The sequence below is a fragment of the Anolis carolinensis genome, chromosome 5, assembly GCF_035594765.1.
Source record: "Anolis carolinensis isolate JA03-04 chromosome 5, rAnoCar3.1.pri, whole genome shotgun sequence".
In the NCBI taxonomy this organism is placed as follows: domain Eukaryota; kingdom Metazoa; phylum Chordata; class Lepidosauria; order Squamata; family Dactyloidae; genus Anolis; species Anolis carolinensis.
Window position 1 is genome coordinate 35,296,313 of NC_085845.1, and position 27,976 is coordinate 35,324,288.

General features: G+C 38.9%; 1 protein-coding gene and 1 long non-coding RNA gene across 4 annotated transcripts in view; one reads left to right on the forward strand and one right to left on the reverse strand.

The window, feature by feature from the left end:
* The window catches only part of afg2a (AFG2 AAA ATPase homolog A), a 185,204-nt gene that overhangs the window by 14,806 nt on the left and 142,422 nt on the right, over positions 1–27,976 (forward strand). For all 3 annotated transcript variants that reach the window (XM_062983626.1, XM_008112052.3, XM_062983625.1), the window contains 7 exons: positions 15–71; positions 3,995–4,118; positions 5,614–5,869; positions 16,881–17,035; positions 17,722–17,931; positions 22,075–22,128; positions 24,359–24,438. In XM_062983626.1, coding sequence (XP_062839696.1) covers positions 15–71; positions 3,995–4,118; positions 5,614–5,869; positions 16,881–17,035; positions 17,722–17,931; positions 22,075–22,128; positions 24,359–24,438 — 936 coding nt within the window. The remainder of the gene's footprint in view (positions 1–14; positions 72–3,994; positions 4,119–5,613; positions 5,870–16,880; positions 17,036–17,721; positions 17,932–22,074; positions 22,129–24,358; positions 24,439–27,976) is intronic.
* LOC134299766 (uncharacterized) lies at positions 1,997–19,340 on the reverse strand. The gene is made up of 2 exons (XR_010007019.1): positions 18,913–19,340; positions 1,997–2,325 (listed from the first exon to the last, which is right to left on the reverse strand). It is a non-coding gene; the product is annotated as an uncharacterized LOC134299766 (long non-coding RNA).

Here is a 27,976-nt window from a genome sequence, read left to right on the forward strand (position 1 = left end):
CATTTTTGTTGCAGATTTTATGGAGAGAGTGAGGCCAGGTTGCGACAAATATTTGCGGAAGCATCTTTACGGTATGCCTGTGCTTTATAAAAAGAGAGTTTAATCAGTTTCATGAATCATAAGATTTTAGTACAAAGCCTCAAGTCCCATCAAGTCCTTACGGAGGTTTATACAATTATGAATGAGACGGAGATAGAAAATGTTTTATTTTTCCTGTTAATACTTGGCCTATCCTAGTAAAATTGAGCAGTTGTAGATTCAGGACAGGTTTATAGCAAGTATGTTATTGCTGGGCTTAAATCAATACTGTCTGAAGCAATGCTCCATGAACTGGTGCCAGTCCATAAGGCATATATCCAGGAAAGGAGATGTAACCATTGTGCACAAATATAGTGCTAGTCCATAACACATGATGGGAAAAATCTTGGCAGTTTGCCGTATTGAATAACTTTAAAAGTATTGATTTTACATCACTTTTAAGATTAGAGGTAGGTTCTGTTCACATACATATATCCAGCTGGTGGGTGGGATGCTGGAGAAGAGATGAAAACACGTGTAGCTGAAGAACATTTGCAAGGAAGGATTGGTGAGTAGGACAGAATTTAAGCAATCTCTCCTGTTCATTGATTCCCCATAAAAATAATTGATCCAATATATCACCAGTATTTTGGTCCTTTAGCCTACCACTGAAATATGCCATACTCCAACTTCTCTGAAATAGAATTCAGTCCTGGGCTGACAGAGATCACACATCTTTGCATTAGATGTTCAGTCCTTATAATATTGAAGATATTGATATAATGTATGTTATATCTCACAATAGCCCAGGGCTGATAAGAACTAAAATTTGCTATATCTGAAGGCCACAGGTTCTCCAACACTATGTTAGACCTATCACAATAAGTAGAAAGATAATGGTAAGAGGGATAGAGAAGAAGCTTCCCAGTTGTGACTGGCCACCCACAATGTTAGGTGCTTTGAGGCTGCTCTTTCAACACCTTTCAAAATATTCCTACAGGATGAAGAAAGCTACCGTGTTTCCCCGAAAATAAGACAGCGTCTTATTTTAATTTTTGCTCCCAAAGATGCACTAGGTCTTATTTTCAGGGGATGTCTTAGTTTTTCTTGAAGAAGAATTCACATTTATTATTGAACAAAAAACGAACATTTATTATGTACTGTACAGTAGTAGTCATCACAAACCAGCATAACCAGACAAACTGTGAGTCCTATCCAGAATTTCTTGTTATTACCATCATTTCCATGTACAACACTCTATGGTACGTACATTAATCGATCCTGCATGTTCTGGTGTTTTGTTTGGCGGGCATGCTTCCAAACAAAAACTTTGCTAGGTCTTACTTTCGGGGGAGGCCTTATATTTAGCAATTCAGCTAGGTCTTATTTTCCGGGGATGTCTTATTTTAGGGGAAACAGGGTATGTATTGCCGTTATGCTTATTTTTCTAAGCAACAGTCATATTTTTTAAATGATAATAATTATTATTATCTTTATTTATACTCTCCTTTCTCCCCATGAGGACTCAAGGCATCTAACATCTATTCACACTAGATGGTATAAAAAGAGAAATACAAAGTTTAAAAAACGATTAAATAGTAACCATGTGATAAAAACAGAATTAAAATATAGTACACTAAAGTGGCCTTTAAAACTCATATTCACCCCACAATTCCCTCAACCTCCCCAGAGTCTGCCTTTTACCCTTCCCCAAAAGCCTGTTGGCAGAAGAGGGTCTTGACCAGCTTGCGGAAGGCCAGCAGGGATGGTGTTATGGTTGAGCCTTCTGACTCCGGTACTAGGAGACGGGGTCGTAAGACTCCTCGAGAGTCAGACTCTTTTGAGGAGCGTGAAAGGAAACGGCTCCGGGACTTATTTGCAGAACCAACAGATGAAGACTCATTTGAGGGTTTTACCGAGGGAATGGAGGAAGAGATGGTTAGCTCAGAGGAGGATGACATGGAGTGGACTCGTGTGAGGGAGGATTTGGGTGTCACCGGCAATGATAGCATGGGAGGCGATTGGCGGGTTGCAGGATCAGACCCATGGACGGGCTGGAGGGATGGAGCGGGATCCACAGCTGGGGATGCTGTGGGGCGTAGTCAAAGGTGTTTTAGCTCTGATGAGGATGATGATGATGAGGCACCTGGAATTAGGATAGCAGCTGACAGCGATGAGGAGTTGTGAACTGGGATAAAATGGGGTTTAGGATCAATGGCTAATTGCGTTGGGCAAGGTAATCTGGACGAACGCTTGGGCTCTTGTTGGGGAACTTCCTGAAGACGGGTGTGATTCGTTGCTGGATACCTTGGACCTCCGTCGTCTTTTTGACGGACATTAATTACCTACTCTGGATTGACGCTGGACTGACTGACTGACTACGACCTTGGACTATCCCTTCTGTGGCTTTCGGTGGAACTTGTGGAACTTTAGACGTCTGCACTTGGCTTTCTACCTTGGACCGGATTGGGACCCTGCTGACCACCGCTACCCTGATTGATGTGCCTGGACCCGGATTTCGCTCGTTGCACGGAGGAGTAAACAGCCTGAGTTACTCATCTGTAGCTTTTGAGTAGCAGAGAGGAATCTGCTGCCAGCTTTTTGTGTTCATTTTGATCTCTGTTTACCAACTTTTGTTTGTTTAAATTGCCAGGCTGAAGTAAGCACTTTTGATTTAATCCGGATTAAACTCCTGTTTAATCCGGTTTATCCTTTCGAACCGTTTTAATTTAAACGGAGCTGTTTCTGTTACTTTTCACACTGAAGACAAGTGTTTGCCTAGTCCTTTGCTTCCTACGGGCATTTTTTAGTTCTGTAACTTCAATAAACTGTGCTGTACTCTATTTGGTGGCGTTCTGTCTTTGACAGATGGGGCCATTCTGGTCTCTCTTAGGAGGAAGTTCCATAGCCTGTACATTAATTCTGCATTCTTTGTGTCTAAATACCTCTACCTCCTACCATATATGATTTGGGTTTGTGCTGGACTACCTTTCTTGGTCAGGTATTCCCAATTTTTCAATCTTAAGATGTAAGTATAAGCAGTGTTAATAGATAAACAATTTTTTTCCGTGTCAGGAGCGACTTGAGAAACTACATGTCGCTTCCAGTGTGAGAGAATTGGCCGCCTGCAAGGATGTTGCCCAGGGGAAGCCCGGATGTTTTACCATCCTGTGGGAGGCTTCTCTCATGTCCTTGCATGGGAAGGTGGAGCTGACAGATGGGAGCTCACCCACTCCTCGGATTCGAACCGCTGACCTTTCGGTCAGCAGTCCTGCTGGCACAAGGGTTTGACCCATTGCACTACCGGGGGCTCCTTAAACCAGCTAGAGAAGAATTGGTGATCTTTCTGTATTATGTTTCACTTTTGGATTCAGTTTTCGAGGGGCCTTGACAAGTCACAAAATATGGAGTAAGCTTTCTTTTAGGGCAGAGTTTCTCAAACTGGGCTCCTCCAGATGTTTTGGATGTCAGCTTCCACAATTCCTAACATGAGCACAGTTTGAGAAACACTATTTTAGAGGAACCCTTTGCTTCCAAGGAGAAACTTATTGATATCATCCTTTCAAACCTTTTTTTCCGTATTCCATGCGCCTTAGAATGGAGGGGTGGTACAATCTCAGTTATATGTTTGAAAGGGAACGATAGAAATTTCCCTTGTTTCAGACATTTTCCATAATAAAGGTCTTTTGAATGGTAGGATGAGATTAAGCTTTATACCTAGTAATGAGTATCTTTATTATTTAGGTTTGCATTTTGAATTTCCTAGCATTTTTAAAGTAAAAAGCAAGAACATTGAATATCTAGCTCACTGATTTTTCCATTAGCGAAATGGTTCTTTCTAGATAATTCTATATTTGATTTTTTTTAACCTGATGAAGCACAATAACAATTTCAGTACCAGAGTGAGTCAGTGAGATCAGTGTGTATTATGTATGCTTGTGTTCATAGTGAGAAATAATTGTTATCTTTTTTCCAGTCGCCCATCTATTATATTTATTGATGAAATCGATGCACTCTGTCCGAAGAGGGAAGGGGCACAGAGTGAATTCGAGAAAAGGATTGTAGCTTCCTTATTAACACTGATGGATGGCATTGGATCAGTAAGTAAAGTACAATGATGGAATGACTTACTCCTGGGCTGTACCTTGGTCGTTGTGTTCCTGTAACTTGCCTTCCCACAGACGTTATTTGATGTGTCTGTGGAAGCAAAGTCCTTTGGAAATGTGGCTATGCATTTTCGATATTACATAATTAAGGCCTGTTCTTTGCAATGAAATTGAGCTCACAATGTTTATTAAAGTCTCGTGTATATGCTTATTCATATCCTCATAAAATAAACAGGGGGACATGTTTTATATAGTTTTTTTCTATATATTTTATAAGCATATAAAAACAGTATTATAGCAGGATATCTTTTTTGCATATATATGTGTGTGAATGTGCATTTTTATAAATGTTTTCATGAAGAGAACATAGAGTATGTCAGCATACTTCAAAGTTAGTATTAGAAATGTGTTAAATCATGTACGAGTTGAGCATCCCTTATCTGGAATACCAAAATCCTCCAAAATTCTCCATGTGGATGGCTGAAATAGTGGTTCAATGTACACAAACTTGTTTCATTTTCAAAATTATCAAAATATTGTGTATAAGATTACTTTCAAGCTATATGTATAAAAGACATATATGAAATATAAATGAATGTCTTGATGAGGCTTGGGCCCCCATTTCAAGATAACTCATTATGCACATTCCAACATTCAAAAAAATACAGAACACTTCTGCTCCCAAGTAGTTTGGATAAGGGATACTGAACCTGTAGTTTATGCCACAGCACTAATGAAACACAAACAGGATTTTGACTCAAGATTCTACAGGTCGCATGATCTGTAGAATTGTATCCTTTTCAAATAGCTGATTTCCCAGGTTGTAAAACAGAAACTGCTATTCTGCTTGGAATCAATATTCCAGGTTATGTCACCTATTGAATATGTTGTGATATATCCGCATTACTATGGATCTCCATAAGAATGGGAAAATGTGAATTACCTGGAGATGCTTCATGACTTGTTGGATATGTTGTCAAGATTCCATGAGATCCATAGTGTGCTTTGCTTGAGATTATATCAGACTGAAATGTATGTATATCCACCAGATATTCTTTTAATGAATGAGAGCCCTGTTTGTATTTGTTCTAGTTTATTTACATAAAGGCAGGTAAATGCAAAGAGTGGGATCCATACAGTCTGCTGTAAGAGCTATGGAAGGAGTATCCAAATACCTCTTGTATGTTCTTATATGACCAATGTTCTGCATATTTTTTTCCACTTTTGATGAAAAATATCTTCTAAAGTAAATCACCTCCAATTATGTAGCTCTTTACTGAGAAATGAGCCCCACCTTATTCACCTAGATTTACTCTCCATGTAAGATGTCCATAAGGGATTTGAAGTACTGTACACTGAATAAATATGGTAAGAAATTCTAGATCTATATCTGGATCTCCCACATCTAAATGCAGTGTTTGTTTTTTAATCTTATTGCATTCGTTCCCTGTCCCTGAAAAAGTAAGACTGTCTTATATTGGTCTTCTAGGAGGGCAATGAAGGGCAACTCTTGGTACTTGGAGCCACGAATCGTCCCCATGCTCTCGATCCAGCCCTGCGCAGACCTGGCCGCTTTGACAAGGAGATAGAAATTGGTGTCCCCAATGCTCAGAACCGACTAGACATCTTCAACAAGCTTCTTAACAAGGTCCCTCATTCATTGACGGAGACAGAGTTGGTTCAATTAGCTGAGAGTACCCATGGATATGTAGGAGCGGACCTGGCGGCTCTGTGCAAAGAAGCAGGTAACGTTAAATATGTGTAATGGTGAAAATCAATGATCTTGCTTGTTGTTGCTGTTAACTTTCATCTTGTTTATTGCAATTAACTTATTTTAACTTTCATAGACTCTAACTGTGTTTAGCTACTACAGCCAGCCCTTCACATTTGCTAAGGTTAAGGGCACAAGGTCCCTGAGAAAGTGAAAAACTACAAATAAAAAATTGATATTTTTCTAAATCTGAGAAAACACCTTTCTCGTAATATCTAGATTCTCTGCCATAACTCTTGTCATCAATTTCTGCCAGAACTTGACCGTAGAATTATACTGGAGAACCTAGGGATTCCTAGAGACACGTTATATCTAGTAGTCTCTAGATCAGACATGGTCAAACTTTGGCCCTCCAGGTGTTTTGGACTTCAACTCCCACAATTCCTAACAGTTGGTAGGCTGTTAGGAATTGTGGGAGTTGAAGTCCAAAACACCTGGAGGGTCAAAGTTTGACCATGCCTGTATTAACCACATTGCTAATCTAGTTTTGCTGTCTTGAACAAGGCATTTTGTTACCCAAACACAAGTTATAAGATACATCTAAAAACAAATTATTAACTAGGATGTGTGTTTGTGTATTATGTTTTTAATTAGTGCAGGTCAATCTTAATTAAAAGTGAAAAATGTATAAATATAAAGCCATTGTGTTTATGGATCCCCCCCTTGTTTGAGCTTGTTTGTGGATGTATATTGCAAAAGGCCCTGCTGAATAGGATGTGCAAACTATATAAGAAATACTTTTACTCCAGACAGTGAATGGCCACTTTTCTTTTAATTATGAGTCATAGTATGTGTTCTTCACACTGAAAAACAAACAAAGAAACCCCAAAACCACTTTTTGGTGAGATGAAATGCATTTAAATGGGACCAATTAAAGTGGAAATAAATTCATTCATGATAAACACTTTGCAATCTTATTTAAAAGTTACACTGAGAACAGGATATATTACATTAATGTGACTTAATAATACATTGCATGTCTTTGTGATGACTCATGGGCCTTGTAGTCCTGCTCATGACATGGTGATACCTGATGAAGAAGAAAACTTGGGTTTTTTACCTTCCCAGTCAGAACTGGAATCTTCCCAGCCAGATTCTTCCCAGCCAGATCTGGGAACCTTGCACCTGCAAGAGAGTTGTGTTCCAGAAGTATGTCAAACAAACCCTGAGCCTACATCTCCTGTGTTTTCTCGCCATGAGTTTTGTAAACAACAGAGAGGTTTGGAAGCGGCCTCGCGCAGGAGTGCTAGAATAGCTGCTAAGAATTTAGCCAATTAAGCCTGCTTTCCGTGAGAATCTTTAAGGAGTCAAACATCTGGTCTCAGAGATTAGCTTTCGTTTCTGGTTCCCAGAGAACTGCTCTCGGCGGGAAAGTTAGACTCTATATAGGTGTTTTACCCGCGAAGTAACTTCGCGGAGTCAATTCGTCAGCCTCCGGAGCGAGTTGTGTCTGGACAGCGCGCTCCGTTCCAAGCCTCGTTCCTGTTCAAGCCTTGTCCTTGTTCTCAAGCCTTCGCTCCTGCTTCCCAGCCTTGTTTACCTTCGGACCTTGCCTCGCCTTCCAGGACTAAACCTTGCCTTGTTTCACGGATTTTACCAAGTAATTCCACGGGCCTTGTTCCTGTTCCACGTTACCTTGTGTCACGATTCAAGCCTTGTTTTCAAGTATCAAGTTAATTCCTAGCCTTGCTCAAGTTCATGGACTAAAGGACCTTGTCACCTCCCCTCACCTTGCCTGGCAAGGTGAGTGTTTCGGTTATTGGATTACAACTTTGGACCTTAATATTTCATATTGGACATTGTTTTCTTGGACTAATTTTGACCTTTCCTGAAAGGTCTACTCCTGGACTATTTCATACACTTGCTTTTATTAACTTTATATATTCCTTCAATAAAGATATTAGATAGATTCTGGCCTCTGTGTATGGTTATTGGTGCCTTGCAGCCTGGTTCCTGACAGTCTTATATATGGATCAGTATAGGCAAGTTCTAGTCATACTGTAAGTGAAAATTAGATGTGGAAATACTTATTTTTGATCAAGCTCTATTGCCTTCAAGACAGCAAGGAATCTTTTGTTAATGCTGCCATCTAAGGAATATATTCTTCAGTGAATTTGCATAGGATTAGGAAATGTAAAGTGAAAAATATATTATGGCAAATAAAAATATTTTTCATAATTTCATATACTGTGTAACGAAATTGGAAAAAAATTGGCATCACAATAGACAAAAAGAAAAGTCCCCATTTTATACTGAGCAACTTTATGGCCTGGAATTCCTTTAGCTATCACTATACTGATGCGACATCTGGTGGTAGAAAGTGAGCTTTCACCTATAACTTTTACCTGAATAAAATAAATCCCTGATGATCTCTATCAGAATAAACAGTCTTTATATTTAACAGTTATAACAAAAATAAATGTATCTATTACAAACTATTTAAGTCCTTGTTTGTAAATCTAGACTATTAATGAAGTACTAAAGTAAAGGTCCATCTTCTAAAAATTATATCTAATGTTAGCTAGTATTCCATGGATTATTTTCTTCTAGAGCTCTTCTCTCTGCAATTTGATGCTTAGTCGTCTTAATGTTTTGCCTAGGTTTTTTTTTTAAAGGCATTATACATTGCGATATGGGATCAGAGTCCCGTTTGTGAAACTGAGTGGGATTTATTTCTCTTATTATAGTGTATGCAAAAGCATATTTGCACTCTTAACCCCATTAACACTCCACCTCTTTTATAATTTTGTTTATAAATCCTATCACTGTGGCCATTTTTGGATTGGATTGTACACAGATTTCCTGCACACAGATGAATCTCAGCTCTAACAATTCCAAATAATTGAAATACTCCTTTTAGATGTTTACTCTGTCTTGAATGCCATGTTTTTGCACTTTATTTCCTTTGGCCTGAACTGCTTTGCAGTTATAAGAGAACACTATAACATTGAAATCTTGTGTTTATGCTTATAGAAAAGCAGTGTTCAGTAATAGAGATAAAATGTTTGCTATAGTAGGTGTGTGCGTGCGCGTGTGTATATGTATATGTCCAACTAAAAAGTTTAACTAGAAATTAATTTGTATATTTTCCCGTAACATAGTTGAGAGATTTTTCTCCTTCCCTCTTGAGCCTTGCCACTGAGACCTCTCCAGTTCCTTATAAAGAAACTTTTCTGTATGGCTTTTCATAGAAACCTTGCGGTTAGTACTGTATCCAACATTATTAGTTTCAAAAGCTTTTCTTGAGGATGTAGTATCTTGTACATCCTTTTAAGGAAGGACACTGGATTGATGAATTATTTAGAAAGCATTTGGGTTCTTAAACTTGGTTCTCAATGGAAGTTGTGTCCATGCAGTGTTCCAATGGTGGGGCAAGGCATCATAGGGGAAGTACTGTCCTGTGCCTTATGATAAACGTTATTGAAACCAATCATTCATTTCCTTCACTCTTTACTATTTCCTATTATGGCTGGAATTTATCTTGCTGGAAGGTGGTCTTTTTCAGTATCTACTGCCCTCTGTACTATTAAATGACTCCCACTGCTGCTATATCCTCCTATGATGCTGTTGCTGCTCTTCTGGTTGCCTATTTGCAAAGCATTTTATTTTCCTAAATGTTTCTAAAGATAGAAGGACCACCACCGGATTTCAGAAAACAGAACAACATGACATGTTAATTAGGTAGTGAGGATGTGAATGGAATAAACAGTGTTGAGTGTTATAAAATGCTTAGCAATTTAGGCTTCCAAATATAGAGTTTCATTATAAACTTATCCTTCTAAGGATCCCTGTAGGTTTTGAGCAGGATGGATGGTACATTTATTTATTTTTTCTCGGGGAACTGAGAAGGCCATCTTGTTTACAGTGAAAGGAAATGCTTGGTTTAGAAATGATAATGCTTATCTTTGGGATTTTAATGACTACACTGAGCTGAATTTGAAAAGACACAGTGTTGTAAGATGGGTGGTAGGAGGAAAGAAATAAGATGTGCTTTTTCTTCTTCTCAAAGGATAGTCACCTTACAGATTGTGACCCTAAACCTGTTACACCATACCAACAGGTTGAGCATTTAAGAGTGAAGAGACTGTAATACAGTATCAACATCCATGATCCTTGGCTAGTTTTCTTCATTGTTCTTCCTGTCCAGTTGGATGGACTAGAATGCAGAGGGACATTGTATATATTCCATGTGTGTACTTTCTAAAGTCAAGATTACCTTTTTTAGAAGTTCTGCTACCCCCCCCCCCCCCCGCTCCATGATAATTTAACTGGCTGATCTTGGAAGCTAAGGATGGTCAGCCCTGGTTAGTACTTGGAGGATAGACCACTAATGAATACAAGGTGCTTTCAGCTATATTTCAGGAGAAGGAACTGACAAAACCACCTCCGAGTGTTCCTTGCCTAAGAAACCTCTGTGGAATATATAGTTGATAGGTTACATGAACTTATGTTTCCTGCTTCTTGGCAGGCGGTTGGACTGGATGGTCCATGAAGTTTCTTCCAACTCTATGATTCTATGATTTTATGTGGTTTAGCAATGTTGTAAACCACCTCAAGCCGTGAGGAGAGAAAGGCAAGACACATAATAATAATAATAATAATAATAATAATAATAATAATAATAATAATAATAATATAATTTATTTATTTCCGATATTTCTACCCCGCCCTTCTCCCCGAGGGGACTCAGGGCGTGTTCGACTTGTGATTTTGTGATACAAAATCCAGCATATCTATCTTGTTTGCTGTGTCATAATATAATAATAATAATAATAATAATAATAATAATAATAATAATAATAATAATAAAGTGGTGATCGGCACATTGGGTGCCATGCCAAAAGATCTCAGCCGGCATTTGGAAACAATAGAAGGCATTCTTTGGTAGATAGCTCAGGAATTTAAAAAAAGACTAAACCCTAGCAAACAGTTTGCTTGCTTTTTTGAGCTGTTTTTCAAGCTTGAAGAAAAAAAATGAAGTTGGGAATGGAGACTGAGGGGTCTTTGCTGGCCAGAAAAGTGGGGACAGAGTGCTGGCAAACTATACATCTGTTGAAGAGCATAGAGATAATATCTTAATATGGATACATCTTTGTATATTTTGGCATCATTTCAAGAAATTTATCAAGCAATTTTGCATTGGTATGTTTTCAGTTTGTCTTCTACTCGCTTATTATTTGTAATGAATTGTATGTTAGTCTTTATTCTTTTTCTCCTAATATAATCATTTCATTTTTTTAAAAGCCATCCTGTTAGATCTGGATAAACTCTCCTTGCAGATGCATTGAACAATTATTTTTTCCTCCATTCTAGGAATCAGCATCATGATGCGCCCCTGTTTTTGTGCATGTATATTTTGTTGACCCAAGCTGTAACATATGTTCTTGTGGGTTGGTTCTTTTAAAACATCAGCTCAGTGTAATCGCTTTTATGTCGCAGCATTTACATCTGGATGTTGATGCTTGAGGGAACATGTGCAAGACAAGATGGAACATGTTGATCTTCTACCCATATCCAGAAATAACTTCCCTCTCCCTTTGTTTCCACTTCTTAAATGAATGACGTGGAGGAAATAAAAAGAGTCAAACTTGGACTGCCCTCCTAAACATGTTAACTGTGGAATTAACTCCCACAGTGGCATTTCAGCTGAGAAAATAGGCATAGAGATCTGTTTCCAAAGTTATATGGAATGTGAGCATATATACAGAAATCTGAATGTCTTTTTAGCTTTTCCAGTTACTTGCTCTTTAGTAATGCACTGATATGCATTTTCCTTCTGCAAAGTTGTACAAATTACCCTTATAAAATGACACATGCTCATGAAATGCAAACATTTGTAAGTTACAACTGATTTTTGCCAGAAAAGTCATTGTAATAAAAACCCCTTTATGGCAAAAATCAGTTGTAATTACTTTAGAAAAAACCTAGTTGCAGATCTTGAGTATGTATTTGTTTGTCAGTGTTTCAGAAGTCGGTTATCCATCAATAACTTTAGGGTAATAAAGTTCTGAATTGACATAATCCAATTTTGCCATATCCTTCATATTTGTGTTCCATTTTGTTCTTACATTCTGCATATCTGAAATGGATTTCTAGCATTTTGTTTTTAACTATTTTATTTAATTAATCCCACACTAATCCAATTATGTATTGGATCCATGTTCCTTTAAATTTTGGCTGACACTTCAATTTACCTTTTTCTTTACAAAACCAGTTCCAGCCAGTTTGCTTTCTATGTTTGCATGCCATGTCTGTATGTCATTGTGCCTTCAGGTTTCCTGTTGATTTATGGCAACCTTGCAAAATTCATAGTTTTCTTAATCTAAGAATACTCAGAAGTATTTTGCCATATTAGGAACAACATGGATTTTCATGAAATATCCTGCACCTAAGAAGTCCTTTGGTCTTCTAATAGTTCCATATCAGACCGGACCTCATCACACGAGAGCTTGGATCCACTTTAAATCCACTTTAGGGAAGGCGCTTTAAACAGCTCAACCAGACAGGTCCTGGGCCTCACCAAACTACAAACCCCAGAATTCTGCAGGAGGGAGAAACCAGATTTAAAGTGGATTCATGGTCTAGTGTGATGAGGCAGACAGTTCTGTAATCCAGATGGACTGTTAATACAGTATGAAACTTTTCCATAATAGTTAAGAAAAGTCATTTTCTTGACTGAAAATGGGCTTTCTTTGTATTGACCAGTGTGCAGTGCTGGGGAATTTAACAAACCTTAATCTATACCAGGCATGGGCAAACTTCAGATCTCTAGGTGTTTTAGATTTCAACTCTCATAATTCCTAACAGCCAGTAGGCTGTTAGAAATTGTGGGTGTTGAAGTCCAAAACACCTGGAAGGCTGAAGTTTGCCTCTGCCTGATCTATACACTGGTGTGAATATCTTTTTTGTGCAAAAAAGCAAGTTGAGTATAAAATTCTGTTTGTAAACATCTGCTGCATTAACTCGAGTTTTCAGCAGAAAGTAGTAAAGGAGACATTTTTTCCATCTGAATTACAGACCTATCACTGACATATTTTTAAATTTCAGCTTGAATGTAACATTTATTAGTGCTAACAAGAAATAAAAGGTTTACTAATAAATTGCTTCTTACGCCTTTTCTTTTCCTTCGCCGTAGTTATTTTCATCTGCAAATAGTTCTGAGACTGGAGAATAATAATTCTTCTGACACACTACCTTGGTAATAAAGCAAGTGTATACAGTCGTCCTTGTTGAAAAACTTCTATGTAATAGAACTCTTGCAAATGAAATTAATCTGTTTTCCCCTTCTGTGCCTTGCCGTAACATCTGTTCAGGCCAATAGGCATGTTTCAGCAAATACTGGATTATTCATGAAGGACTGTAAATTACGTGTGCCTCCATGCAGTAGTTTAGCCGATTGAACTTGAAATGTTCTGGCTGCAAAGGACCTAAGGGTTATACTTGTATGAACAGGACAAATCTTGTATTGCTTTCATACCTAATTCATAATGTAAAATACATCCTTTCTGCATTTTAAAATTATGTCTGAGCACTGCACACATATTAAAATATGGTTCGTGTGATAAGGAAAATTAACATGTTGCAGATCATTTGAGGTACTCTTAAATTTACTTTCAAGAATTTCTAGACAGCCCTTCACCTACAAAAATGGAATAATAAAATATGGACAAAACATTTAAAAAGCAACTTAACAAGAACTTAATGGCATATGTACCAGTGGTGAGTTGAGAATAAAGATTTCTTTTTTTAAATAAATAATGTTCCTTACATTAATCAGTTTCAGAAATTTTAACCACCAGTCATGTTGAAGAAGAGTTATATCTTTAGCACATTTGGTTACAAAAGAGTCAGAGAATTGTTACCATTTTGTGTCCTAGATCAGAGCTTTTAAAACGTTTTCCACTTGTGACCCCTTTCTGCCAGAGAAATTTGTGTGTGACCGTGGATACATAAGTGTATAAAATAAGTGTAAAAATCAAACATTTCTTGATAACAAACCAGCATGTGTAATGTTGCCAAACAGGCTTGTTTTCCTCTTTATGAAGTACAGTTGTAGCATGTTCTCCAGAGTCCACCATAAACACTGCTCAACAGATCTGTGTAAGTGTCTAAAACTGCCATTAGGTGATGTTTAGATTGCTTTTACCATTACCAATTTTTCAGGACCTCAACATTGAGCTAAGGGGACCTCATTTTGGATTGGGGCCCATAGTTTGATAAGCAGTCCTCTAGGCCATTGAAGGAAAACTGCCTTCTGGTGGTGATGTTTACTATATTGTGCTACAACAGCCACATTATAGTTGGTGCCAGTGATAGGAGTGATCTTGGAAAAAATCAAGGATCATTTTGAAATTATGAGGAAGTTCCTTATGATATCTTAAGATACAGCCCCCTGAACAAGACATACTCAAGACATGTGTGCGCCTATGTGCCTTCATGTTACCTGTTGATTTATGGAGAAACACCATTAATATAGACAAGGAATATCAGAGGTAATTTTGCCTCTTCCCTCTTCTGAAATATAGCCTACATGACCCATTGTCATTGAAATGGTTCCCCATCTGATCTGGTGCCTAGAGCATTTAATCCCAAGACATGATACACCTCTGAGAAGAGTAGCTGTAGAGTGTTATTGTAAATATAACAAAGTGCCCCAGTTCAGCTGTTGTTCATGCATTCTGTAACCTTTCTAATTTGCAGAAAGACTTAAGCCAATGTCAAATAGTCTCATTCTGCTAGAAGTTGGGCTCAGAGACCTCTAATTCTATGAACTGTGCAGAGGGATAGAGGAGCCTAACACTTAGCTATAGAATTGGTTGTACAATTGATCATGTACCTGGGACAGTCATTGTCAATAGTTTCTACCATAGAGGAGCCCTTGAAAGTAATATTCAGATCTCAGGGGACCCCTGCATAATAATTACTGCTGTTTCCTTTCCCCCCAGTCATGTTCTCTTTTGGAACTCTAGGGTCTCAAAGAACCCTGCTTAAGAAAACCAGACTTCGAGGCTACAGAAAAATGCTACTATTTGTGCAACTAGAGAATATAAACAAAGGAATTCCAATTTCCAATAGTTTTGTCAGTTAATACTATTTAGGATTTAGGATTATTTCTATGTTTTTATGTTGGTACCAAAGTAGTCTTGAACCTTTGCACCATTTAAAAGACATCCACTTGCCCATAATTAGGTCAGATATTGAATAATACAGCAGCTGGCAATGAGTCCTTGTGGACTTTGTAAGACAATTAGCAATTTCCCCCAGACTCTTTGGTTCATGTGTGTCTAATGGTTACTTATTTTGAATAAGATTTCTGAGAGAGGTCAAGTAATTAGTTTGTGTTAACAGAACATGATTGTTCACTGAGCCACCAGAAATAGGTGCCATCTGATACATAAGTATGTGCTCAAAGCCAGCATAGAATTCAGGTTAAGGCTCCATCTGATCCAAACTGTGCTCTGAATGACCTCATATTAAAAACTTCCTTTGTGCTGACCAGATGTTTGCTCTTTTCTGAAATGCAGTTTAAACAAAATGTGAGTTCATTACTCAGGATTTGTACCGTCTTACAAATTAGAAGTCTGATTTAAACAGCTCTTAAAGAAGAGGGGCATATATTTATCTTCCTGGCAAGGTATTGACTTGATCCTTTCCTGGCAATAATGCAGCCGCTATTTAAGGTCAGGGGTCAGTGAGGCAGGCAGCAACAAATGATGCTAACAAGAGGAAACAGGAAGAATGGAGGGCTTGCCTTCAGTCTGTATCTCATTATGACTTTAATTGAAACAAGATTTTACAACAAACACGGACCTCTGTGATGATGTGTGCTGGCTCATATGTGACTAGATGCAGGGTTTATTTCTGACCTTATTTCTTTCCTTCTCTGTCACTTATGAAAGCTTTATTGCTTGCTTGCAGAAAGGTGGGTTGCATCCTGATTTAAGTATGTGGCCATGGTAGATGATAGCACACGAAATAGACTTCTCCCTCCTCTCCAGAGCCATCCCTTTTAGACAGAGGGAAAAAAAATCTAAGTAACAATGAAGGTTGAGAAACTCTGCTGAATGGTATTGGGTATGTACTGGTGGTTGGTGATTTTGTCCTTGAAAATCCTGCTTAGGAGGTTGAACTTTTATTGGTTGCGTCGGTGGCTTTATATGTGGCTCCATATTAGAGGCACAGTATAACTGTCAAACAGGTTTGTAGCATGTTAAACCTTGGTTTTACACAAATCACTTTGTCTAACTTTATTTCTAAGCCTGGAGGCAGTGTCTATTGAATTTGATTTTACTTTGGTCCAGTATCTAGCTCAGTGGTTCCCAACCTTTTTTTGACCAGGGACCACTTGACCAGGGACCACTTTGATCAGGGACTACTCTCCAACATTAGAACAAAAGGGTTACGAATCAGTTTTGGTCAACTTTAAACTCAGTTTGGTTATCTGGAGTGTTGATTCAGAAAACTGCATTGGATAGACCACATCAGCTCTAGTTTCTGATATAGAACATATTCCATCCACTAGTCACCATCTGCTGGCCCACAGAAAATCATATTTAATAATCTAAAGCTGATATGGTTTATCCAATGCTATTTTCTGAATTGGCACCACAAATAACCGTAGGAAAGGCCTAAAAACGAAGACACCAATGTGCCCCCACTTTCAGGTGCTATATGGAACGGCTCCGCCCAGGGGGAGGGAGGAGGAGGAGAAGCAGCAGTCAGGAGGCTTGTTGTTGCACCTTTTGTGGGTAGTCGGCCTCTCCCCTCCCGACATCCCTGTTGCCTTGGCACTATAAGAGGGTTTCACGATACCAATCACTCTTATTGCAACATTGTAGTAATGGTGAGGCCACAGACCATACCTTAGTTCTTGGGAACCACTGGTGGCCCATGGGCCACAGATTGAGATCCACTTGATGCCCAAGATATCACTGACACCTCTAATTTACCTTCATTGTTTCATCTTTTGTGCATAATTTCTCTAGGACTATATGCTTTGCGGAGAGTGCTTGGGAAGAAAGCAAATGTCTTAGATGCTGAGGTGTCTGGATCAGTGATTATTGCTCCCGGTGACTTTCTGAGGGCAGTGAATGACGTCAGGCCCAGTGCCATGAGGGAGGTGGCAATTGATGTGCCAAAAGTAAGTTTTTCCCTGCACTGTTTTCGAAAAGGGTTGTTTAAAGGCTGGGACACTAGAGAGGACATGTGGTCAATAGGCCCAGAAATCCTTAAATCATGCATGACCAAAGTGGCTGCTTGGAGGGAAAAAGATGGGCTAGAGAGGAGTGCTATAGGATGCTTTAATTGAAACAAGATTTTCCAACAAACACTGAACTATGAGAGTATGTGTGCAGGCTCATATGTGACCTTACAAAACTGATCCCCCTATCAAAACACCTTTCAGAACGGATCCTCCTCTTTCCCTTTCTCTCTGGGTAAAGTCCAGGAAGAGAGTTTTATGTAGTGCTCTTTGGAGGCATATTTCTGAGAGAGAAAGATGTGAGCAGATCGTAGCTACAGCCTTTGGCTTGACCAGCAAAGTCAGCTAAATTATAGAATCTTTCTCTCTCTTCTTTTATGGTCACAAGAGAGTTCTAATTTAGGAGTATTTTCAAGGTATCCTTGATCTTTATTGCATTCAGGAAAGGATGCAAAAATATTGTTAGTATTTAGGAAATACAATAATAAATATCAATAGAAATGTTGATTTAAAACAATTTAAATTGCCCCCTTTTACTTGCCGGACTCAAGGACTGTGCACTTTCATACTTGTGCAGTTCATAGTGTCTACTACTGATAAATGGTATTGTTTTGTTTGTTTTACAGGTGTCCTGGTCAGATATTGGGGGGCTGGAAAATGTTAAATTAAAACTAAAGCAAGCAGTTGAATGGCCTCTGAAGCATCCTGAGTCGTTCACTCAAATGGGTATTCAGCCACCAAAAGGTGTGCTTCTGTATGGACCTCCGGGATGTTCAAAAACAATGATTGCTAAAGCATTGGCCAATGAAAGTGGGCTGAACTTCTTGGCAGTAAAGGCAAGTGTCATTTCTGCTCTTAAATTATAGCATTCTTGTTGAACAAGATCATTTATCATTTAACCATTCCTGTTCTGTGTTGCTGATAAAGCAAAACATTCCTTCCCACAATGTGTATGATAGGTAAGATGCCTTTAGTGTGTATGCAACTTTTAACTAAGAGTTGACACAAGTCTTGTTTTGACAAAGAAAAGCAAGTATGCTCATGTAAGTTGACAAAACCAAGAAACTATTGGGTGCTCCTTGATTGTTTTCGAAGAGGGTACATGTCATAGACAGAACGCCACCAAATAGAGTACAACACAGTTTATTGAAGTTACAGAACTAAAAAATGCCCGTAGGAAGCAAAGGACTAGGCAAACACTTGTCTTCAGTGTGAAAAGTAACAGAAACAGCTCCGTTTGAATTAAAACGGTTCGAAAGGATAAACCGGATTAAACAGGAGTTTAATCCGGATTAAATCAAAAGTGCTTACTTCAGCCTGGCAATTTAAACAACCAAAAGTTGGTAAACAGAGGTCAAAATGAACACAAAAAACTGGCAGCAGATTCCTCTCTGCTACTCAAAAGCTACAGATGAGTAACTTAGGCTGTTTACTCCTCCGTGCAACGAGCGAAATCCGGGTCCAGGCACATCAATCAGGGTAACGGCGGTCAGCAGGGTCCCAATCCGGTCCAAGGTCGAAAGCCAAGTGCAGACGTCTAAAGTTCCACAAGTTCCACCGATAGCCACAGAAGGGATAGTCCAAGGTCGTAGTCAGTCAGTCAGTCCAGCGTCAATCCAGAGTAGGTAATTAATGTCCGTCAAAAAGACGACGGAGGTCCAAGCTATCAAGATTAAACACAAGTTGCACAGAAAAACCCCACACAGTTCCTCCCGCCGTCTATGCCCAGTGTCCTTGGTAACTTACGTATCCAGCAACAAATCACACCCGTCTTCAGGAAGATCCCCAACAAGAGCCCAAGCGTTCGTCCAGATTACCTTGCCCAACGCAATTAGCCATTGATCCTAAACCCCATTTTATCCCAGTTCACAACTCCTCATCGCTGTCAGCTGCTATTCTAATTCCAGGTGCCTCATCATCATCATCCTCATCAGAGCTAAAACACCTTTGACTACGCCCCACAGCATCCCCAGCTGTGGATCCCGCTCCATCCCTCCAGCCCGTCCATGGGTCTGATCCTGCAACCCGCCAATCGCCTCCCATGCTATCATTGCCGGTGACACCCAAATCCTCCCTCACACGAGTCCACTCCATGTCATCCTCCTCTGAGCTAACCATCTCTTCCTCCATTCCCTCGGTAAAACCCTCAAATGAGTCTTCATCTGTTGGTTCTGCAAATAAGTCCCGGAGCCGTTTCCTTTCATGCTCCTCAAAAGAGTCTGACTCTCGAGGAGTCTTACGACCCCGTCTCTTAGTACCGGAGCCAGAAGGCTCAACCATAACACCACATCATTTGGCATCAACTCATTGCCTTTGAACAAAGAGAATTCAGTCCTGGTGCCTTTCCCATCACTGAGATCTTTAGGCGTCTTCAGGTGGACTTCTTGGAGTGGACTTTCTCTTTGCTCCACATGTGGCACTTGCCATGGCTATTGTGGATACTCTTACCCATCCTTCCAAGTGATTATTAACAGTTTATTGCTGTTGATTCATGCTGGTCAACTGGTGACCAGCATGAATCAACAGCATAATGTTTTATGCATAAGTATGATTAGACTGTTAGCAAGTGAAGGTCTTGCTTTTCCCTGGAAATATGGATGATCACAAAATATGTCAATTAAATTAGTAAAATTGTCATAATCCTCTGGTTGTGAATGCTGGAGACATAGGGCAGATTCATTTTGTGAGGAATGGTATGCGTGTGGTGGTGGTGGTAGTGAGAACCTGCTCCAGAAGAGGAGATCCTTATAAAGAAACTTGCAATGGGGTTGCAAGTCACAATCTCAACTTGGCATGATCCGTCTCACTATACTCAGGTGGTGGGAGAGACTCATGATCAGTCCCTACAGTGGTATCTGGTTACTTCTATAGCAGTGGGTAGGCAAATTAGTTCTGAGTTTGAATTTGAACCTTAAATGAGCTATCCAAGGCATTGAATCTTCCAATGCTAAGTTCATTATATTAGATAGCTCTATTAAAGCTTAGTCTAAAACATGGGGCAGATATACTATCCTGATATATGGAAGCCATCAGCTGCACCTGAGTGTATGCTTTTATTTGCTGGGACTCCCACAGCAGTTGTTCTGCGAGTAGCGGTCAGCTGGACTACACAGTGATTATGCTATAAATGTTATATACCAGATATGTTGTATACTTTTTGATATGAGAATGTTGGCTGCCAAATAACTTTTGTTTACCAAACTGATTTTTAAAAACTACATGTGAACTTTGGCGTCACATTTTGTATGATATTTCACAAAAGAGAGAAAGTTAAATAGTTGAGCATTCCTGGTGTTCATAATGTAGAGGACAACCAAATGGTCTTTTCTGGGTTTTAAGATTATTAACTAACAGGCATTAGTTGCTCAGCTTTAGAACAGCAAGAGTGCTCTTATGTAGATGGAAGAGAGTCAGGAGCTCTAAAATATTTTTTATTTAACAAGCGTGCTCAATTGCGGCAAAGACTTTTCGGTAGAAAATGTTCCAGGTGTCATATTTTCTGGTTTAAATGAGATCCTTTCAGTGTTAGCTGTTACTTTTTCCCCCTGCTTAGCAATAATTTCAAAAATATACACTGTTGTCAGAGCTCTGACTTCACCTTGGCATTTGCTTACTTCCTGTATCCCTTTTCAGATGCCTCCCTGCACTTGATATGTACTTAAGTTTGGTTTGTCATCTGGATCAATTACGTCAAAATACTTTCCAGTTAAAATTTCCTCTGCCATTTTCTCGCTTCCTCTTGGCTGCCACAGTTAAAGTAGATTAATTATGCTTGGACAGCTCTCTGCTTTATGAGCAACTGTCATTGAACCTCTGGACGAAGACTGGCTTATGTTCAGATAGGAATTTTTAGCAGATCCTTTGTTGTTTAGTGAAGAGAAACATGAAATGTAGAAGGTGATAGCTCAGTTAGTAAGGAATTATTTAAAAATTAGCACATTTTGCATATAATTCCATGCAGCAGACTCATTTGTTAACTAAAGTGGTTCATATCGCTTTGCTATCCAGTGGGCGGCTCCAAAATGCAATGTGCACCGTGTGGACTTTCTTTCATAGACATGCAACCAAATAGTAGTAGTTATCATTCTGTATAATGTGAATATATTGTTTACATTTGCGTGTCATAATAAGCCATGCTATGGTTTGATGTATGTGATGTTTACAGTGATGTGGAACTTTTTTTTATCAGCCATAGTTTGTTAATCAGCCATGAACCAAAATCTGATCTTGTGACTTGTTTTTGTCTTAGAAACTCTCTCTTATTTAAACAGTGTCTTCTTCTGACATCCACATGCATGACCATTGTTTGTTCTTGGCTTCTTCCTAGCTGCTCACCTTAAACAGGAACTAACAAAAGGTTGTGAGAGAAGCAAATCAGAGAAGGAAAAGTAAACTGTAGTTTGTGCTTTATGTGACTTAAGAAACAAATTGAGCTTGACACAAGTCATTGTTCATCATGACTTTCAGATGCATTGTTAGATACTATAAGGCATGCAGAAAACATAGTCACTTTGAATTTGAAATATGTGCTGGAAGGAGGAGAGAAGGGAGGACATGGTTGATCAATACAGTAGGTAGATATGGTTTATCAGGCATCCTAGTTTCAGATTGTTTAGGGATTTGTGATTAATGATCAGAACCTTGGATTAAGCCTAAAATATCGGAGGTGAATTGGGAAGTGAGCAAATGGAATAAAGTGTAGGGTTAGGGTTAGTAGGCTCTAACTCTGGAATGGGCAAACGTTGGCCCTCCAGGTGATTTGGACTTCAACTCCCACAATTCCTAACAGGACCCAAGTTTACCCTATATTTTGCAGCAACAGACTTTCTAAATGGTTTTCAAAGAAACCTGCACGTAAAATAGTCAGATCTCCTTTATCTAAAGGGTAATACACGTGTTTTTTTAAAGCACGGAACACATAAACATGTAATATAATGAAAAAAATCTTTACAAGCTGTCTGTCTTTTCCCCCCACATAGGGACCTGAACTGATGAACAAATATGTTGGAGAATCTGAACGTGCAGTCAGAGAGGTAAGATGTTACAATAATTACAAAGAGCTAATTTTTTGGAACTAATTGGAAACAGGGCTTGGAGATATAAAAAGTTACTTTCCAAGCCCTGAACTCTTAAGAATCTAACTGCTTAATAGCATCATGTTTTTATATCTTATACTCACTGTATTTCAAGAGTTAATTTTTCAGACTTTATGTAAGATACAGTATATTAATAACCCCATTCTTCAGTACATGCTTCAATCTATTTATATGCTTGATATGAAGTCCTATTGAGAATATATCTGGAGGTTGTTCCTGGCAACTCACTCATATGTAACCACCAAATTCCATTTGTCATTCAGTATTAACAAGATAATGCAATAGGGAGAAGTTGGGAAGGTTTCCTTATACTTTTTATATTGTTGTGGCAGTATTCCATATTTTTTTAGGAAGTTATTCTTTGATGTTTTATATCCCATTGACTTTTGATAAGCCTTCTTCTGTTCTGTCTGTTTAGGATGGGACTTTGTAACACTGTTTTGCTGTTACCTTGGTTCTTCTTGGAAGGTGAAGTTCATAAGATAATCAGGAATCTCTGTAGGATGCTTTAGGTATTATCATGTGGAATCCCTAAAGGCTTTTTCTTGCCACTTGTATTATTTAACATTTGCATGAAATCATGAAGAGAGTTGGGGTAGAAATATGGGGTCCTATGGGACTAGTATGTTAATGATACCCCAGTGTATTTCTTCTTAGCATCCACATTTGAGGAAATGGTTTAGTTCTAAAGCAGTGTCTGCTACCAGTAGCAAACCTGATGTGCAGTGAACAAATTCAAACCTAATTCAGAGTTGCTTCTTGTCAATTGGAAGGCACGATCAAGGAGTAAGGCTGGGCTAGATGGAGTTATACTCTCTTCCCTGGAGATGTCAGATTTGGCCACAGTGATATGTTCCTTTGTTACATCCTTCCTGGATTACTGCAATGCAATCTTCATAGGGCGCTTTTTGAAGAATGTTTGGAAGCAGCAACCTGGGGATAGTTACAAGGAACAGACAACTTGTCCTCTAAAACATTGACTTCTAGTTTATCTCTAGCTTCAGAGCCAAAGTGTTGGTTGTGTTCTATAAAGCCCTATGATATTTGGTTCCAGAATATCTGAAAGACTGTATGAACCAATATATCAATTCAACTCATACTTTGCTGCAGGACCAGCCATTTTGATAGTTCCATCACCAATAGAGTTGTCTTTCTTGGGGATCAGTGTTTCTCAACGTGTGGGTCCCCAGATGTTTTGGCCTTCAACTCCCAAAAATCCTAACAACTGGTAAACTGGCTGGGATTTCTGGGAGTTGTAGGCCAAAACATCTGAGGACCCACAGGTTGAGAACACTGGTTTAGATAGCTTTTGCCAGATCAAAGAACCACTTTCAAGGAAGTCAGTGCTAGTCCCTTGTTTTGATACTGGCAGACAAAGACCTTTGCTTTCAGTCAAGCGTTCAGTAAAAATAAGTGAATGTTCATATTGTCAATCATATTATTACGAGTTTTCAAACTGGTAGCATAACTTTTATTTTAGTGGTATACTGTAATTATATTTTCATTTTAATATGTACAAATTATACAAACTAAAATCATTTGTCTAGATCAGGCATGGACAAACTTCGACCCTCCAGGTGTTTTGGATTTCAACTCCCACAATTCCTAACAGCCTACCGAGAGTTTGCCCATGTCTATTTTAGATTCTTCCTCTACTTAAGCAATCTGGTGTAGAGGTTGTTATTGTTGATGATGGTAGTGGTGATAATCTTACACCTGAAATTGGGATCTAAAATGGTTTTATAATATTTCTTAAAGGTTTAGAAAATGGAGGTTTGGGTTAGGTGTGTGGATTTAGCTTCATATGGATGGCTGAAAGTCACAATAGAAATCTTATTTTTCATGGGATAGAAGCTTTTTCGGTGCCACTCCCTGTTTTGGTCTCCTCTAATGATGTTGCAAGCAATTACCTTGTGGAGTAAGAGGAATGGGTTAAGAGTTCTAATCTCACAGTATGTTGCAGTTGAAAAAGAAATCACCAAGTAATTCAGCATACTAGGCAGTAGTATCAATTCTGCTCATTTTGTGAATATAGATCATAAGTATAAACAGGAGAGAGGGAGGCAGGGAAAGAATGTAGCAGCACTTTTACGACTAACTGGTTTTTATTTTGGCATAGAACTTTGCGTGTATGAGCCTTTATGACACCTTGCTGTGATTTTTTCAGATATTTAGGAAAGCCCGAGCAGTTTCACCTTCCATATTATTCTTTGATGAAATCGATGCTCTCGCAGTAGAACGGGGAAGGTAAGAAAAATTATTTATGGCAACAATGAAAATCCATTTTTATGCATGAAGAACCAAAATTAACTGGGGATGTTAAACAATGATACAATTCTCAGTATAAATAAAATGTCTTTCTGATTGTATAATTGCAACTGAATGATGTGAAAACAAGTGGACAGATCTTCAATATTTTTTGTGATATATTTTAATTGTCTGTCTTAAAACCGTAGCTGTTGATAACATCAATATCCTTGTATGTGTCGTGCATTTATTTTAGTTCAAACTTACAGTGATAGATAGGAATCTCTTGGTGAACTGCACTTGAGCGGCCTCTTACTTTGAAATTGCTTTACCCATAAAAGCAATTTAAAGGGAAGTGATGGACTATTATTAGAAATGTGCATGTTCATACATCAAATAGAGATACAGACCAATGTAGATGTAGTTGTGTGTCATTTTTGTATTATATACAGTATAACTGAGGATGTTACACACTTCTGGGCTCTGTTCTGCTCTGTTCAAAGAAGGGCCTTTAATATGGACCCTCTCTAAGTGATGTTGTACTGGATGGAACAAAAAAGTACTCAGTGATTAAAAATTAAATTAAATTAGAAAAGTAAATTTTTTTCAAAGAATAGACCTTTGAAATTTGTGTCTGAAATTTTGGAACATTGTCACTTCCACATTTCTAAAAAAGACCTCAGAAAGCCTAGATTGTACATTTAGTTCTTTGTGGGTTCGTCAACAGAATATGGCTAAAATGAGCCCACGAGAACCTTAAGATCATCCGGGGAGGCCCTGCTCTCGATCCCACCTGCCTCACAAGCGCGGCTGGTGGGCACGAGAGACAGGGCCTTCTTGGTGGTGGCTCCTTGGCTATGGAACTCCCTCCCCAGTGACATCCGGCAGGCTCCATCCCTTCTGGAATTTAGAAAGAAGTTGAAGACCTGGCTATGCGCGCAAGCGTTTAATGAATGAACTCAGTTAGTGTTGACATGGATTGGATTAAAGCTCTTGCACAAGGTCTGATGAATGATTGGCATATATATTCAGTGTTGCACTGTGTTAAATCTTTTATATATTGTATTTTACTATGTTATTTAACTATTTTAACTGTTTTATTCTTATTTTATTGTATTATGATGTACTGGTAGTGATCCTGCCAGTTGTTTAAGCCGCCCAGAGTCCCCTCGCGGAGAAGGGCGGGGTAGAAATATCGGAAATAAATAAATTAAAAAAAATGTCCTATCTTATTTCATGTGGGGATTAATTGTTTCTAGAAGAATGCAATTTCTGAAGCATCTCATGCTTTGTATAACAATAGGTGTACTGTGTATTGATTCCCAGGACAGAATATATAAGAACCATATTGATCTGTTCACAACAGCAAAAGTTAAAAATAAATCAGTGAACATGAATCTGACATCAACCAAAGCAGAGCAGTAGCTGGTTTATTATTTGTTCTTCCCTTCAATGCAATTTGGTTGATGTATGAACATATACTGGTACCTCTGTCATATTTTCTCTACTTTCTCCTGGTGATACTTACAGTCTTGAAATACTCTCCAGAGCATTATTTAATATTTCTAAACTAATTGTTGCAGAAGTTGCAGATAAAGACAAAAACGCCAAATGCAGGCTTTTTTCCTGTAAGATTTAGAAGCTGCCCAATATGATAGAGAGCTGAGGAAGAGATAGTGAGTTCATTGGGTCCTTTTGAAGAAGGTTTCTATTTATTTGGCAAGATGTACTTCCTAACCTGACATCTTATCTGGAGATTGATGGAGAAGGGAGAAAATGCAGGCTCGACCTAGCTTGTTTGGAGATAGGAGTGTGACCTTGTGTAATCATGTTCTACTGGGAGACATCTGTTTTTGAAGCCTAAGAAAGAGCAGAGCAGGACTCAAATATTTTATTGACAAATCTAAACCATATGGGAGGTAAAATATGTAACATAGTTCTCATAAAATTCGTCTGAAATTAAACGATGTAGGAAACCAGACCAGGCACTTATTGGAAATGGCTGTTTTTACAGGCTGATTTTCCACAGTAGGAATTTGTAAATGCATTAGAGATGCTAATGATTTGTAGCCTTGAGATCCATTTCCTCTTCTATAGCCAAGGAAACACCTGTGGATATTATCTCTCTAGCCCCCAACTGTTTCCCCCCTTACCCCATGTCCTTTCCTAGAAAGTGTTTTTGAAACCTCCCTTGGTTATAATTTTGCCTAATTATTGGCAGCATTTAAAGAAGATAATCTGGAACACTGAGTGCTGCAGGTGGCTTACTTTTGTGCTAAGGAATGACATTACTTGATCTGATGTCCCCAGATATAAAATAGGAAAGTGTACAGCTATATGCATTTTAAGGCCAATTAAAAGAGAAGAAAGATTATCCATAGAATGTAATATCTTCGTACTTTTGTCAAAGTGGGTAATCATGTTGCCTTCTAAGTGTTGTTGGACTGCAGTTCCCAATATTCATGATCCATTGGCTATGCTTGGTCAAACAGATGGCAGTTGCAGTCCAACATGTCTGCATGAATCCTAGCCCTAGGTAAAGGTTTTCCCCTGATACTAAGTCTAGAAGTGTCTGATTCCGATAGTTGGTGCTCATCTCCATTTCTAAACTGAAGAGCTGGTGTTGTCTGTAGACACCTCCAAGGTCATGTGGCCGGCATGACTGCATGGAGCGCCATTACTTTCCCGCCAGAGCGGTACCTATTGATCTATTCACATTTGCATGTTTTCGAACTGCTAGGTTGGCAGAAGCTGGGGCTTAACAGTGGGAACTCTCCCCGGATTCGAACCACCAACCTTTTGGTCAGCAAGTTCAGCAGCTCAGTGGTTTAACCTGCTGCATCATCAGGGAGTCCTTCCTAGCCCTGGTATGGGCTATATTAAATAATAATTAATTTGAATCAAACTACATTTCTAAAAGAAAAAAATGATTGACTTTTACAAATTATAAATTAGGATTGGTTTGATCAAAAATGCCTGCTCTCCTTATGTGCAGAGAGATTGCAAAGAACAGCACAGGTTTTTTTTTCGTGTCAGGAGCAACTTGAGTTGCTTCTGGAGTGAGAGAATTGGCCGTCTGCAAGGACGTTGCACAGGGGACGCCCGGATGTTTTGATGTTTTTACCATCCTTGTGGGAGGCTTCTCTCATGTCCCCGCATGGAGCTGGAGCTGATAGAGGGAGCTCATCCGCACTCTCCCCAGGTGGGATTCAAACCTGGCAGCTTTCAGGTCAGCAACCCAATCTTCAAGTCACTTAGTCCACTACGCCATCTGGGGGCTCCTCCTCAACAGCACAGTGATGAGGGAGGAATTTGTATGAAAGTGGGGGAAAGAACTGTCCCTATTATTAGAGGACATAATTGTTCCTGTATTACCTTGATACATTGGGCAAAATGCTGACCATCATTTCCCCACATCATCTATATAAAACACTAGCTGTGCCCAGCCACGCGTTGCTGTGGCGAAGTATGGTGGTATGGGAAATAAAGTATTGAGGAATTGGTGGTAGTTAAGGTCAAGGGTAAAGGTTTTCCCCAG